The sequence below is a fragment of the Ochotona curzoniae genome, unplaced genomic scaffold (assembly GCF_017591425.1).
Source record: "Ochotona curzoniae isolate NIBS_2020 unplaced genomic scaffold, NIBS_Ocur_1.0 contig_21, whole genome shotgun sequence".
In the NCBI taxonomy this organism is placed as follows: Eukaryota; Metazoa; Chordata; class Mammalia; order Lagomorpha; family Ochotonidae; genus Ochotona; species Ochotona curzoniae.
The window spans coordinates 10,006,328-10,022,037 of NW_024465322.1; the positions used below are offsets into that span (position 1 = coordinate 10,006,328).

A 15,710-nucleotide genomic window follows, 5' to 3' on the forward strand; every position below is an offset into this window, starting at 1 on the left:
AGCTTCACACACCAAAACAGAGCTCAGGGCTGGCCCCAGTGCATCATGCCGCCCCCGTTTCTCCTGAAAGCGGACACTGGATCCGGACTGGCCCTGAAGAGCTCACTTGGGGCTCTTGCCAAATTACTGACTGCATCGGGTGGAATCAGTAGAACTGATTTCCTTACATCTACCGCCTTATGTCCATCTCATTAAAAGCTATAAATTGTTAGTTGGTGTGAAGCAAGCCTTGTTGTGCGGTGTATGTGAGACACCAGACCACCTCATGGAGGACAGATCTGTCTCTGCTTTACTCTGAAGCTGAAGTAGTAAAAGCTTCTTAAGAGTACTGAAGTGATGGAAGTGAGAGACACTGGCCTGTGAACAGACAAAACACTTTGTATTTGCTTTAAAAATCATTAAAATTCACTCGTAAGGTGTATGCATGATCAAAATCAAGTGTCAAGTTTCATAAAAATAGTTTATTTTAGAGACTTTCAATAGGGCTTCAGCCTCCCAATTTCATATTATAACAAGAAGACAATTAATTAGTGTGTTTAGCATATTTCACATTTATTATTGGTTGAGTAGCTCTTACCTGAAATGCTTGGGACCAGAAGCCTTTTTCATTTAGGAATTTTTCAGTTGGCTAATGAGCTACCTTGCAGTGGGAATGGAAGTGTCAATACAAAATTTATTTAAGTTTAATATACATTTTATACATGTAGGATATCCAGACTTTTAATATTTTCTATGTGTCTAGCATTGTGACCGTAAGCCAACACTTGGAAGTTTCCGACTGGAGATCACTCTGGCTTCTCTCATACTATCTATGCTGTTTATATACACAGATACATATCAGCCCAAAACTGAGTCATTTAGTATTTTACAGTTTTTCCAAAAGTCTAGCTCCATAATTACTTTCTTCTCTTGAAAAATAGAATATCCTATTAAATACTATGAAAAGTCCTTGTTATTTTGGAAATGCATACTATCATCTAATAGTAAGATCCAAAATGAGACTGCCCATCCCCGGGGGCGGGCGGGGGAGGAGGAGGGGGAGGGGGCGGGGGAGGGGGGAGGGAGTAAGGCAGGTTAAGCATTGGGGCAGCCCAGCCCATGTTCACGGCTGGGGGCGGGGGCAGCGTGGGGGGCGGTGGCGGCGGCGGCGGCGGCGGGGGAAGTGAGAAGTTCTGCATGTCGTACACTGGAGGAGGGAATGGGTAGTGCGGCGTGACGGGGGTCTCTTGTCCAGGACCCGGATACGCTGCCATCTCCTGGCACACTGAGTGCTCTGGGCGGTAGAACTGCTGAGGCGGTGGCCCCCCGTGCCAAGCTGGAGGGCAGCGAGCCCTCGCAGAGCCTCGGGCAAATTCCCGGCCGTGGAATCCTTTGGCAGGCTCTGCAGCGGAGCTGTAGGCGTTCCAGTTCTGATGTATTTCAGCAAAATCATCACCTTCGAGGGAAGGAAAAAGGCACAGCATATTAGAAAACATGGTAACAATCTCAACGATTCCGTTTCTTTCATTACCAGTATATCTTACTGCAGTTAGAAAACTGTACAAGTTAATGAACGTTATTACCACAGCTATGTACAACCAGAACAGTAAAATAATAGTATGTCACCAAATGCCTGCAAAAATACAGCCAAACAGTCCCTGCATGTGAATATAAAATAATACAGCCATACTACAAAATAGCTTGGCATGAGCTATTACCCAGCACACAGCCCGGCAGCTGTACTCCTGATATCTACGTCAGAGAACGAACTAGCCTTTGTTACTCTCTTCCTCCCGTGCAACGTGGAACGCGCTGGAAGACAATGCCTGCTGGATGCCGGGGCAAGGACCAAGAGAATCCCAGCACTTCCTTTAGTTCTGTCACTGCTCTGCTTGTGTAAATGTAAATGAAGACAGACGTACCTTGCTCCATAAAATCAGATTTGGGTCTTTTCCGGCCTTGCAGTTGTAATTTTTTTCTCTGTTTGGCTTCTTTTTCTTTTTCATCATCACTGAAATCTAAGGCCTTGCAAAGAAAAATACATACATTATGTCAAATTAATTTATTGACTGAGTCAACAGTACCAACTCAGAGGGGACTCAGACTAACCCTGTATGTGCCACTACCTAAATAAAATGGTGGCCCCTTTGATCCTAAGCATTTTCTAGTAATACTGAACAAATAAACACTGGAAAAGGACTACAGCCACTGGCATCCTGATTCCGCCATCTGTCAGGGGAGGGCGAGAGCACTGCACAGAACCTGGACTCCCAACTCTGTTTCGCAGTAAGCTAAGATGATGGAGCAATTAACATGACCATAATCAGGAAGTCACTGCTTAGGTCGGAAACAGCAGCACTGTACTGTCATGTTGAGCTTTCACAAGACAGATATTTCAATGACTTTAAAAACAATATGCGATTCCAGCAGTACTTCTGATAACTTAGAATGCCCAATGAGCGATCCCTTTCTTAGTAAATCCTCCAACCTGCCTCACGCCTGCCTCCTGCTCAGTAACTCAGAATTTAACAAACAGCATCTGTAGCATTGCTGACCCAAAGCCTGCAATCCAAAGGCCAGGTGAAGAGTGCTCAGTCCACTTACAACCTCTCGCACATAATGGTCTTCCTTTGCACCATATGAAACGACACTTCCAAAACAGGACTACACTTCATTAATGTTGAATTGCAGTAACTTTGAAGCAAGTGGGAGCAAAAACCAAACCAACAAGCAACCAGGCAACAAAACAAAACCTGCTCAAAATTTCCACAGAAAACTCATCCAAAGTAAAAAAATTTTCCGATTTACATATCAAGTACATTCATATTATTCATGAATTTGTGAATTTATTCCAAATTTCTAGAAAACAAATAATTATCAAGTTACCTGAGAACACAGAACTATTGTCTTGTTGACATGGATACATGAAAATTAAGTGATCACTTCCAAGGAACATAAATATAATGTATAATAAAGGCTAGTAGATTCTGTGATTTGTATCTCCAAAATACATCAGCTTTTTTTTTGTTTTTTTTTTTTTTTACTAAAATACCATAATAAACATCTTGACATCCTTTCTGTTAAATTTACTAAAGAGTAAGATTTTTAAAAATAATGACATTCTACAACAGTAAATCACAAAGAAAATAAGCTGATATTTAAAGTAATTATCAAAATATTACATGGGACTAACATACGTGGGAAAGCAGAGGGTGGCCCAGGCCCTGGGTCCCTGCACCCACACAAGCCAACTCCAAAGAAACTCCTGGCTCTTGGTTGGGTTTGGGTCCAGCCCAGGGCCTGGCCACTCTGGGAGGGACCTGGCGTACAGGAGCTCTTGTTCTGCCTCTATCCCTTACTCTGCAGCTCTTTCAAATATATCACCCGCTTTCAAAAAATGATCAACGTGTATTGAAGGGTATGAGCAGTCATTTAGAGCAGAAGGGCAGGGGCTGGCAGGGGCAGCTGTCCCACTAGCAGTAGGAGCGATGCACGAAGGCAAACCACAGCTAACAGCCTTCTACTCACATCTGGGGGCGGCTCCTGATCATTCTTCCAGGACGCATCTGATCCCCTGTCCCTGGAAAAGAAGATGCATGAAGTACATCGGCACGCATGGCACAGTGGTATAATAATGAACATGGGAGCACTAGAAGCAGGACGCGGTAGCGGCTTGTGCGTGTGCCGGCCAGCGTCTGCAACAGTTTTGCAATGCAGGCTAGAAGTACATTTGAGCAAGATTACAAATAAACAAACTCAACTAATTATCAAAATCAAAATTTTCATCTCAAATAAATGAGATTCAGAGACTTAACATGGAAGCTCCCCGTGCCATCCAGCCGGGCCCAGTTCTGAGGATACTCCTTTATAGTTCCTGAGGAACTGTATTTACACAATGCATCATCTACATTTATTTTAACAGAGAAATAGTGTTACTGGATTGTGGCCTCTATTAATATAATTCAAAGACAACATAAAACCGAAAATAACACTTAAATAATACTAATACTGAAGTAACAGTTTAAAAAAACCCCGAAGTATTCAGAATCGGAATTCAGAACATGCACCAGACGCGAACATGCTCCTGGGAGGCCGACGTTGGATATACGTCTCACCTACAGAGTCACAAAACAAACGGACTTCCAGAGCTGCCCTGATGCTTTGGAAGACAGGCTTAAAAAAAAGAAAGCTACCACAACATCAGCAAAGAATGCAACGTAAAAAGAATACTTACTGTTTCAGCTTTTCTGTGAATATATACTGGGTGAAGTCTTTCATTGATGGAGCGAAATACATAGTCTCCTTTGTTTTAATCCCTTTACTCTCAATGTGATCTGAAGAATTAAATCTTAGCACATAAAACGGATGTGCAACAGGTCCAAATATCTCAAATATCTAAGAAGAAACATTAAGGTTTTTCTTTAGTATGTAAAACAATTTAATTCAGAATTAGCAACATTTTCTTTAAAGGAAAAAACAAACAAAACAAAACAAACAAACAAAAACCTGGGCAGGCATTGTGGTTTGATAAGCCAATCATCCACCTTCAGGAACTGGAATTCCACATGGGTTCCAGTTCATGTCGTAACTGCTCTACTTCCCAGCCAGCTCCCTGCTTATGGCCTGGGAAAACGGCAGAGCACAGCTCCAGTTCTTGGGACCCTGCACCAGCATGCATGGCTGGAAGAGGCCCCTGGCTCCTGTTGTCCATCTTGGGAGACCAAGATGCAGCTCCCGGCTCCTGCTACCCACATGGAGGACCAAGATGCAGCACCTGGCTCCTGCTACCCACATGGGGGACCAAGATGCAGCTCCCACTCCTGCTGCCCACATGGGAAACCAAGATGCAGCTCCCGGCTCCTGCTGCCCACATGGGAAACCAAGATGCAGCTCCCGGCTCCTGCTGCCCACATGGGAGACCAAGATGCAGCTCTCAGCTCTTGCTTTCTGCCTGGTTGAGCCCAGCAAGTTCAGACACGGGAGGATTGAGCCAGCAGATGAAAGTGCTAACTCTCTCTTTCACTTGTTCTGTCTCCATCAGTCTGGCTTGTTCCATCTGGGTCACTGCCACCCATGTGAGAGAATGGATGAAGTTCCTAGTTCCAGTTTCAGTCTGTGGCAGCCATTTGGGAAATGAACCAATTAGGTGAAGATTACTCTCTTTCTCTCTCTTTCTCCATGATCTGATTGTTGATTAAGAAATAAATAAACAAATAAATAAATAGATAGATAAAGCAAGCCCTCTAAAGATGGCCCTAAGCCTTGGGACGCTGCACCCATATGGGAGACCCGGAACAGGTTCCTGGCTTTGGATCAGCTCGGGCTACCTAGGGAGAGAATCAGTGGATGGGAAAGTCTTTCTCTCTGTCTCCCTTTGTCCCTGTATATCTGCCTTTCCAATTAAAAAATAATAATAAACCTTCAGAAAAAGGTTTCTTGTGAGGCAGTGGGTCCCTGGGCACAGAGGGCTCTCAGGGCTGCCACTTTCCCTCTCTCTCAGTCCCCTCGGCGGTGAGCCCCGAATTACACAGGCACCAACTCTCAGCAGTTTATACATATCATACTTTCTTTTTAAAACCTGAAACCCACGCTTGCACAAACATTATGTGTCTGTATTCAAGAAGGAAAAGATAAACACAGCACAACATTTGCAAATATCAAGCTACTTTCCCCTCACAAACTTACTTAAAATCTGCCAAAAATATTAGCTCTATGATAAACTTCAGTTAATTCTGACACGGACTGCTTTGCATCAGTGACTAGGAATCTGAAAAAGCCAATCTCTTTTTAATTTGTGTTAGAACAAAAATAACAGGAAAATCAGAACACATGCCAGGGAGCCACTAACAGAGAATATACAATATCTGCTTTTTCCCCATTTAAGCATAAATTAGTTTTATCTGCTAAAACAACAACAAAAGAAGCCAAGTGTTGCTCACCTGGAAAACAGTAGGCTCCAGTCATTTATTTATTATTCCAAAGATAGTGGCTGCTTCATTTGCTTGTTTCCCACCCAATAAACAGTTACTTAGCACATGGAACTGACAAAGCACTGTGCCGCATGCTTTAGGAGGCTTGTGACTGACGTGGCCGCCTCGCTCCAGGAAATGAGGACCCAGTGTCCATGTCTGACCTCGGGAGGACGTGTGTCCTCTGTTCACTGCCTGGCATCCTCTCTCTGATGGCGACAGTGTTCCCTACCAAGGAAGGACCCGCAGAGTTGTCCCAGTAGGAAGGAAAAATAAGGAAAGTCAGTGAAACCATAGGATGTGAAGCATGCTTTACCAACCTTGCCTGCTGCTTGTCGATCGCTCCTAAAAACTACAGTCTCTTCATTAACAGGAGGCAAGCTACTCATAGATTCAATTATTACTGAAAAACAAGACAGTGTCAACATTTAATCAGAAGATAACCGTAGAATTCTCATGAGAATATAGAACATAATTCCCACACAACTTAAACCAGCTCTGGAAAGGCAGGCATTAGGCAGAGCTGTTCAGATGGCCACATGCACTCTGCATCATCAATGCAACCTCAGGGAGCAGCTGCCTGCCGACGCCCCAGGGTCCAGGTGACTGTGCCCACTCCCACTCGGGCTCTGCACCTGCCCCAGCCTCAGGGAGAGCTGCCTGCTGATACTGCAGGGTCAGGTGACTGTGCCCACTCCCACTCCGGCTCTGCACCTACCTGCCTCAGCCTCAGGCACTACAGGCCACTTCAGAAGAGCACCAAAATAAATAATATTCAAATTGGAGTAATACGCCTCAGCGACTATCCCCCTCCCATAACAAGGCCTGGATGTATCAAATAACACGACAGGCTGTTTCCATTTTTTACAAAAAGTTGTAATTCTATGAGAAACCTGCAGAGCCTCCTGGGAGGGACGCAGTGTGCCGGGCACCCCCAGAGCCTCCTGGGAGCCACCCAGTGTGCCGGGCACCCCCAGAGCCTCCTGGGAGGGACGCAGTGTGCCGGGCACCCCCAGAGCCTCCTGGGAGGGACCCAGTGTGCCGGGCACCCCCAGAGCCTCCTGGGAGGGACGCAGTGTGCCGGGCACCCCCAGAGCCTCCTGGGAGCCACCCAGTGTGCCGGGCACCCCGAGAGCCTCCTGGGAGGGACCCAGTGTGCCGGGCACCCCCAGAGCCTCCTGGGAGGGACGCAGTGTGCCGGGCACCCCCAGAGCCTCCTGGGAGCCACCCAGTGTGCCGGGCACCCCCAGAGCCTCCTGGGAGCCACCCAGTGTGCCGGGCACCCCCAGAGCCTCCTGGGAGGGACCCAGTGTGCCGGGCACCCCCAGAGCCTCCTGGGAGCCACCCAATGTGCCGGGCACCCCCAGAGCCTCCTGGGAGGGACCCAGTGTGCCGGGCACCCCCAGAGCCTCCTGGGAGCCACCCAGTGTGCCGGGCACCCCCAGAGCCTCCTGGGAGCCACCCAGTGTGCCGGGCACCCCCAGAGCCTCCTGGGAGGGACCCAGTGTGCCGGGCACCCCCAGAGCCTCCTGGGAGGGACCCAGTGTGCCGGGCACCCCCAGAGCCTCCTGGGAGGGACCCAGTGTGCCGGGCACCCCCAGAGCCTCCTGGGAGCCACCCAGTGTGCCGGGCACCCCCAGAGCCTCCTGGGAGCCACCCAGTGTGCCGGGCACCCCCAGAGCCTCCTGGGAGGGACGCAGTGTGCCGGGCACCCCCAGAGCCTCCTGGGAGCCACCCAGTGTGCCGGGCACCCCCAGAGCCTCCTGAGAGGGACCCAGTGTGCCAGGCATCCTGAGTCTCCTGGGAGGGACCCAGTGTGCTGGGCATCCTGAGCCTGGTCCCCGAGATACCCATTGTCTTCAGAAAAGACATAAATGTGGCTTTCTAGTTTGGGGCAATCTGCTTCAGCAGTGAGAAAAAACAGTCATGGCAATTCAAAGAATATTCTGGAGAAAAGGTTGTCAGTAAAAACCAGACTAAAAATAAATAAAAACAGACTAAAAAATACTTTTATCCCTTTAAACTTGACTACAAAATAAAGTGTCTTCACATATTTCAAAGAAATGGACTGCCCTTGAAGTCCTTTATTAGATTATTAGTAGAGGTGTGATGAAACCATTTGATTAGTAAAGTTATTTACGTACCTAATTGTTCAATAATGCTGGAAACCATTCCAAGAGGCTTTAACTCAATGTCTTCAGGCAGGATTACAGTGAGCTCTTCAACAGAGGGTAGTTCCTTTAACAGAGAGAAAGCATTAATCTCTCCCAGCTCCAACCACGCATGCTCTCCATTTAAGGTGTGCACACCCCTGGGCGTGCCCAGAAGCTCCTCGGGTGCTTAGTAAAGCATCTAGTCATGGCACCCTTGACAGGCTTCATGGACTCCGTCAGCACTTCTCCCACCTCTCCAGCGACTCAGGGCAGCTACACTGTAGACTGGAAATACAATTTGCCTAAGAATTTAGTCTAATTCCTGTTTTTCCAATCATATTTGAACAAGAGACCAGAAAAAAGAGGGTAGGGAAGAATTAGGAAGGGATGCAGGGACATTCCATTGGAAAGCAATGTAACTCTAACGTAAGGATAATATCCACAGAAGTAAATCAGTAACGACTGAGCTGGTGACTAAACAGAACAGAGGCAGCTGTCCTGGGAGCTGTGTGAAGAGGAGGTGACATCTCTCATCTCTCCAGGACACGGAGGCCACGACACCTACCAGTGAGGCATCAGATGCAGGCCAAGACTACAAGCAGCTGGGAAGGCACTGCCTGATCCCTCCAGCAGAAAGGTTCTTCACGCCCAAAGATTTTTCTGACCCAGCTACAATCCATGTTTCAGTTGCTATGGAAACTGGGTATGGAAGTAGAAACAAAGTTGGAAAAGAATCTAAGAATAAAACTGACTTTATTCAAATTAAATAAAACTTTCTGCTGTTGACCCTTGCCCAGTCGCATTAACTCCAAAGAAAGCTTTTCTTGGAGAAGGCTCGAGAGTGCCAGGCCCCCAGCTCTGTGGGTCAGGAGTGCATGAGGAAGGCTCAGTGAACCTCCAAGAGACGAATGTATTACATTAATCGTATCTGCCATGGAAATTTGAACACAGCTTTCTGACTTCTTTATTGGAAAGACCGTTTTCACACACACATTACTGAGAAGGAAACACTACACTCTACAAATGCCCATAGCAAGCACACACGCAATAATTGAGAAGCAGACAGCTAAAACATACTTTGCTTCTCACACATGCCATTTTTGATCCAGAATTCTGTACAAGCGCCATCCTAAGAGCCTCAATGAACTCACTGTGGGAGAGCCGGCAACCAGCCTCTCCACCAGGTCAGCCTCATCACTGCAGCCTTTTGGGGAGTGAACCAACAGATGGAAGAGCCTTCTCTCTAAACATCTATTTTTCCAGTAAAAATAGATGAATCTTTAAAAAGTAAGCGTCTACACTGCTAAATATCAGAACGGCTCCAATGCAGTCACCTTAACTTCAACGTGCACTTGTACGTCCGACGCAGTCTCCACGCAGAGACTGAGTTTTCCAGGAACTGGCTACAGGCATTTTGGTGCCGCTGTATTATACGCATAAACACACATTATCTCTGCTGAAGTACGTCCCACTTCCATGCCTAAAAGTCACAGTATGGAAGCTTTGCTTTTCTTTCCTTTTCTTTTCTTTTTTTCTGTTAGAGATAGTTAAGCATTCATATTAGCATTTGTAGACTATTTAAGATTCATGTTGCTATAGACTGAATTTCAGACCCCACCTGCAGTCGCCTTGGCAGGGTCACACCAAATGATTTCAGGAGCTTTACACAGTTTTCTGGCCAGAAGTCAACCTCCCTTGCTAGAAGCACATAGAAGGTTAAATAATTGGTATTAAATTTATAAAATATATTTCTGATTCAGACTTTAGAATATCACAATCGCAAACATTTTTATGCTTCTAAATTTGTAATTACATTTAATGTAGTTGAATGAAAAGTTAGGGAGAAAACTGATGAGAGCATTTCTCAGAAAGAACCTAATTTTCCAATTCACTGAAGCACTGATGGAGTTCCAGAGCCATAAGCCACATGCTGCCTTGGAGTCATCACGGAGGTTGCGGACGTTCTCCGCATTCAAGTTCATCCGCGTGGTAGTGCTTTCCACCACATCACGAAGCCATGCAGCAACGAAGAGCGCTACAGGCTCCCCAGGGCCGACAGGTCAGCAATTCCTCTGCTACTTGTCTTTCCCTTACAACCTCCACATTTTGTTTAATTACATTGCAACTAAATCTTCAGATGATAAGATAATTTTAATCCAATTCAAAAAATGAACCGCATCTGAGATTGAATTTTAAAAGAACAATGCAAATGACGGGCTGCCTCCCAGGAAGAGTGGCTTGCCATTTTTCTAGTAAAACAAAACAGAAATGTAGGCTAAATCCCAAATGTGAATAAAGAAATGTAACGTTTGTCAGTGTGTTTAGAAAATGAAAGTAAAAAAGACATCAGATTTTGAGTCAAGAACACATAAATCCATGTGCAGACTAAAATTAAAGACTTTTTTTACAAGGTAAACAGAAGAAGCCAGCCTTTAAAGAATGTCCAAGAGCACATGAAGGCGCAGCAAGGTCGGCCCACAGCCGCCTGAGCGCCAGCGCTCTTCAGCCAACGAGGCTCACAGTAAACCCTTGTGTTGGCGCGGTCATGTGTCATCTCTGTTCCGGTCCAAAATGGGCCACCCATGATAAGCACTTCTAGAGGATGACTCCCACTGCTGGCTGGCATCTCCTCCAGGAATCCTAGAGGCATTTTTGTGCTGTGACAGAGAACTCATTGCACAGGGTGGAACCCTCTCCTTCCTCAAAATACACCCACATTCACACTTCTGTCAAATGGCTCTTCCAGAAGCCTTCCTGGCACCGCCCATGTGCTCTGCTCAGCACACACTTCCACAAAGGCACTCGCACACTCCTACACACCTGCCCACACAAAAAGCAATGGCCTCGGCCTTAGGATCAGCCAACGCGAGTACCCATCCCAGCGCCCTGGTGATCTGTTCCAAGCTATTTACCAAGTCTCAAAGAAGCCAAACCATTAGCCCAAATGAGTAACAGAGTCCTGAAGACACTGAGGACAAGCCGTAACCTGGTTTTCAGAACTGAGCCATTCTCTTCCTCTGAACTTGAATCCTGAAGCAGTCCTAATACATTCTGTAAGAACCCTAAGAACCAAGAACACGTCACTCTGAGACATCTCTCTATTAGCAGAGTGTTCCAAATTACTGGGAACTTCAATAAATTTCCATAATATTCAAGAACCTAAAATGTAAAGGGTCTAGTTGCCTCTTCTATTCTCCTAAGTGACTGCTAAGAACTTGCATAAAAAACAACAGATCAACCCATTGTTCTAAGTTCTAGGAAGTTAAAAACGTACTGCTAGTGAAAAGGGACGTTTCCGATATGAGCAACACATACAGTCATACAATAGCACTAAATCATTCAAAGTGTTTCTTTCTGCTTTATTACATGTCAGTCTCCCTGCGCTGCACACCGTGGTAGACAAACTAGACTGATGTTTCACACAGCACCCGGCGAATGAGAAACTGTACTACAATGTCTAAGAACAAGGACGCCCATCCCTGCACTCTGTAACTGTTAATTACTCACAACTGAGAACTCAGACTTAAAGGACGAAGACCAGAAATGAACTCAGTTCTCAGAGAACATGCTCCACGGCTTCTTTGCAACCACAGAGCCGTTCTGATTTTCTGATGGTGAACTGGGCTTCTACGATGTGAACACCAAATCTCCAGGTATTGGCAAGTAAGCTATCCAGATCTCATTAGAGCAATGAGATAGCCATACACCTGCAAGACTGCCATTCATTTGTTGGTTTTTAAGTAGGTAATGAGGAACGTGTACACAGCAAGGTGATGAAGACGCAACAAGAAACCATACCCACCTACCACACATCTAGACAACTGTCAGAGCTGGGAGGCTTTGTGTAAACAGGCTATTACAAGTTATCAACATGCAGGCAGCACGGGAGCATGACTCCCTGCACACAAACCCAGAAGCTTCCAAGGCATGAACAACGCAGCAGGAAACATAACAGAAGCAAAAGTGAAATGGGTGGGCGTGAAGCCCATCAGTAAGATGTGCCTGCCTTGCCAGGGAGGGCCCACCTGCGGCTCTGGATTCTAAGTCCCTGATGACTTAGACCCCGAGCAGGGACGCCTTGAGCAATGAGGCTCCCTCAGAGGCCAGACTGGGTCTGCAGCTCCTAGCCGCTGCCAAAGAATACTTATGCAAGGACACATGCCCAGAAGCTGTGCAGCTGGAGATGGGTGCCACTGCTGTCACTAATCTTCAGGGATGACTTTAATTGAACATCTTCCGCAGTTTCCTCACTTACCGCCAGGAACCTCCTTTGTCTCTATGTCCCTGAACACACTCAGGCTTTACTTTGGCCTGCACTTCCCCCTGCAACACTACAGTGTTCCCAAGGAAATATCTGCTTTCGAAGAATCTTATTTCTACTTAGGTCGAGACCAAGTAAGACAAATAACTGAACCACAATGGTGTCAAACATGCAAATAAAACTTAGCAGATCTAAGTACTTACATCAAGAAGTAACTCATCTTTTGTTTTAAGAGGAAAATTCTTGCTCTCCTTCTCAGCTTGTAAATCATCTTCTCCATCTGACAGCACCAGAGGAAGTGATTCAGAAGACGAAGAGGAGGAGGAAGATGAAGACGAGGAAGAAGAGGTTGAACTATCTGAATCCGAGTCGCTGTAAAACAGAAAAAGTTAAAACTCAGTTAAGTATTATATTGTGGTATTAACATTATTCAACAAGGAATCTTACTGTACATGTTTATAGTTGAACTAATCCAAAGCCAGCAATATTGAAGCTGACTACAGTCATGGGTAACTAGTCTTCAATTCACCAAGAATATTTTCAAAACCCTGGTATGATCCAAATGCGGTTTCAGTAATTTCACACATATTTCAATAATCAAGCAAAGGACAAATCACTGACAGTGAGCTCTGGGCAACCTCTGTCCTCAACCTCCAGATGAACAAGAGTCAGCATTCCGTCTTCTCAGCCTTCAACTTGGGAACACCTCGGTTACCAACTACATCCACCACTGTCTGCCGCAAACTCCTTGGACCGTCCGACTGTCACAGAAGCAGGCACCAGGACTCCTTGCCTTGGCAGGGCTCTGTTCCTGGCTCTCCCCGCCTGCCCCCTTAGCAGGTGATTCTATGGCTCCACCCTCAGCCACCAGCTGCTCTCCTCTGTACTAGCTTCATGAATAGCCTCAGCAACTCCAACCACTGCTACAATTACCCGTATGCAGATCAACTTCTAAATCTCCAGGCTTGACACCTCTCCACTCTGGCTGCCTTCTGGACACAGTGACGGCCCACGCCTACTTCACACTTGCACTAAGGTAAATGGGATGAAGTACACTGTTCACAGGGGTAAAGTCCCATCTCCAGAGCGGTCAACAGCATCTTGGCCCACTTCCCCAGCCCGTCTTCACCGCCAATACGGCTGTTTCAGGCCTTCTGTCTCAACCGCTCTCTGCATTAGCGATGCTGATAAATACCACCTGCTCCAGCCACGATACTCATCCTCGTAGCCCACTGCTCCTCCTGCACCTACTCACCATCGTCTCTCCTGTAACCCCGTGCAGGTCACCCAAGTGTGGGACACACAGTGACCGAGTTACTATTCCTGCTGTGTGTGAGAACAACACGTGTCTTCGGCAGTGTTCTCAGCTAGGCATGCTGAATTCAAGCATCACAAGGTATAAATCTTTAGAACTCCTTACTAACACACCAAAGGAACAGTCCTAAAGTAACGGTTAAGTTCCCACAGGGCTTTTTTTTTACAACTGCAAATGTCTGTCTGGAACTATACCATGAACTCCCTGACAACCATGCTGAACCAGCAGGATGACCAGGAACTAGAAACCAAAGACCATCAACCAAAACACTGCTTCATTCACAGAAGGCTGTCACCTTTCACTTTGCAACCACCATCCTCTGACGGGGGAGAGTGGTCAGAGTCGCGGCCAGACCCTCAGGTCTCCTATGAGGACTCAGTACCCCACCTCGGCTTTCTAAACCGGCACCGGGTTACTCCCCCACTTACTGTTAGAGGCTCGGCCTATGGAGTCCGACCTGGCGCCTCCACTCTGATGGGCTTACCGCTGCTTCCCAGTCTACCTAGTCCAGCCTCCACCCTGTTTCATCCTTTCTCCCTCAACACTCCCCAAGGAGAATGCTCCTCCCCCGTGTCTATTTTGTTTACTCGTTCAGAAGCCTACAGAACACACCCCCAAGCTCTGATGCCTCTCTAGGTGTGGCTTCCTAACTTTCCACGTGACTTCCTCTCCCGGCAAAGAGCTTTCCCACTTGAAACCAACTTCAGCTCACTGCATAAACACCCACTCCCCACGAGGATTCTGTTGGCTGTCAACTTTGAAACACTCCAGCAGAATCGGCTTCCCGAATCTCCACTAACCCAAGTTCAACAAACAAGACCACACGCTAAACTTCGGAAAACAAAGACAAAACACCATAATAATAAACCTCAAGTCTAAAAAGTGTAACAAGAAAAGTTAAAGCCACCGATTGGGCAATTAGGGCAACAATTATCAGACACCCTCCCCCCCCCCCAGTCCCCACTCCTGCCCCGATCACAGACTCACTTGAAACCTGCTGTAGACACATATTACACACAGCACGTTTCAGGTTACCCAGCTGGGGGAGGCAGTGAGGGCGGAGTCCCAGGTGAGAGCAGGGCGCGGCGGCCAGCACCCCGCACCCCAGACACGTGCACCCGGCGCCCCGCTCCGCACCCCGGGGCCTGCTGGGCCCGCGCCCCGGCCGTGCTCCCCCCACGCTCCCCGACCTGTCCGAGTCCGAATCCGAGTCCGAATCCGAAGTCCCCACGGGCTGCCCGGGCCCGGGGTCCGGCTTCTCCCCGACGGGATGCGCCTCCACCGACTCCCGGGGGTCCGGCTGCTCCCCGGCGGGATGCGCCTCCACCGACTCCCCGGGGTCCGGCTGCTCCCCGACGGGATGCGCCTCCACCGACTCCCCGGGATCCGGCTTCTCCAGGGGCTCCTCGGGGTGCCCGGCCTCGGGGTCCCGCTCTTCCCCGGGTGGCCCGGCCTCGGGGTCCCCCTCCTTGGGCATCTGGGGCTCCGGAGGGGGCCCCCCCGGCCCCTCGCCGGCACCGCTGAAGTTGAGCGTCTCCAGCTGGGCGGCGGCGGCCTCCACCACCTCCATGGCGCAGCGCCGATCACCACAGCCCCGACTCCAACTTCGCGCGTCTGTGCGCGAACGCCATGTGAACCAGCCGGAGACACGCCCCCGCCGCGCTCGCAGGGGCACTTCCGGGAGGACGCGTGACGTCACGGCGCGCGACGGCGCGACAGCGCAGTGCGGGGCGGGATGGCGCCTCAGCGACGTGGGGGACCAGTCTTCAGGGGCGCACTTGAAGTCCGCAGTTTGTTCTGGTGCTGGAGAGCCACCAGGCCAGGGTGTCCTGTGGCTGGGTCGGAACCAAGAGAGTCCCCACCACAGAACAGGCGCTGGGTTCTGTGCATCCCAGCCATGTATGGCCGACTGACAGAAAAATAGAGATCCAATGGCTTATTCCTCAGATACCCGCAATAACCAGGTCTGGGCCAGAGCACTTTTTAAAATGTCAGTAAAGTAAAATGAAGTTAGATACGTCATAAATACGTAA

General features: G+C 48.0%; 1 protein-coding gene across 1 annotated transcript; it reads right to left on the reverse strand.

Annotated features, from left to right (window-relative positions):
- Positions 1–446: 446 nt before the first annotated feature.
- On the reverse strand, positions 447–15,282 carry NAF1 (nuclear assembly factor 1 ribonucleoprotein). Its single transcript, XM_040971352.1, has 8 exons — positions 14,868–15,282; positions 12,566–12,734; positions 8,093–8,186; positions 6,269–6,351; positions 4,214–4,374; positions 3,508–3,559; positions 1,902–2,004; positions 447–1,435 (listed from the first exon to the last, which is right to left on the reverse strand). The coding sequence occupies exons 1-8, from the start codon at positions 15,245–15,247 to the stop codon at positions 978–980; spliced, it is 1,500 nt and encodes a 499-aa protein (XP_040827286.1). The 5' UTR covers positions 15,248–15,282; the 3' UTR covers positions 447–977.
- Between the last annotated feature and the right edge of the window lie 428 nt (positions 15,283–15,710).

What these genes read in the sequence shown, in the direction of transcription:
- NAF1 (XM_040971352.1), bottom strand. Translation starts at nt 15,247, where the DNA reads ATGGAGGTGGTGGAGGCCGCCGCCGCCCAGCTGGAGACGCTCAACTTC. An exon ending in CAGCATTATTGAACAATTAG is followed by an intron (nt 6,352 to 8,092) that starts GTACGTAAATAA and finishes CTTGTTTTTCAG; the next exon opens with TAATAATTGAATCTATGAGT. An exon ending in ATCGACAAGCAGCAGGCAAG is followed by an intron (nt 4,375 to 6,268) that starts GTTGGTAAAGCA and finishes GTTTCTTCTTAG; the next exon opens with ATATTTGAGATATTTGGACC.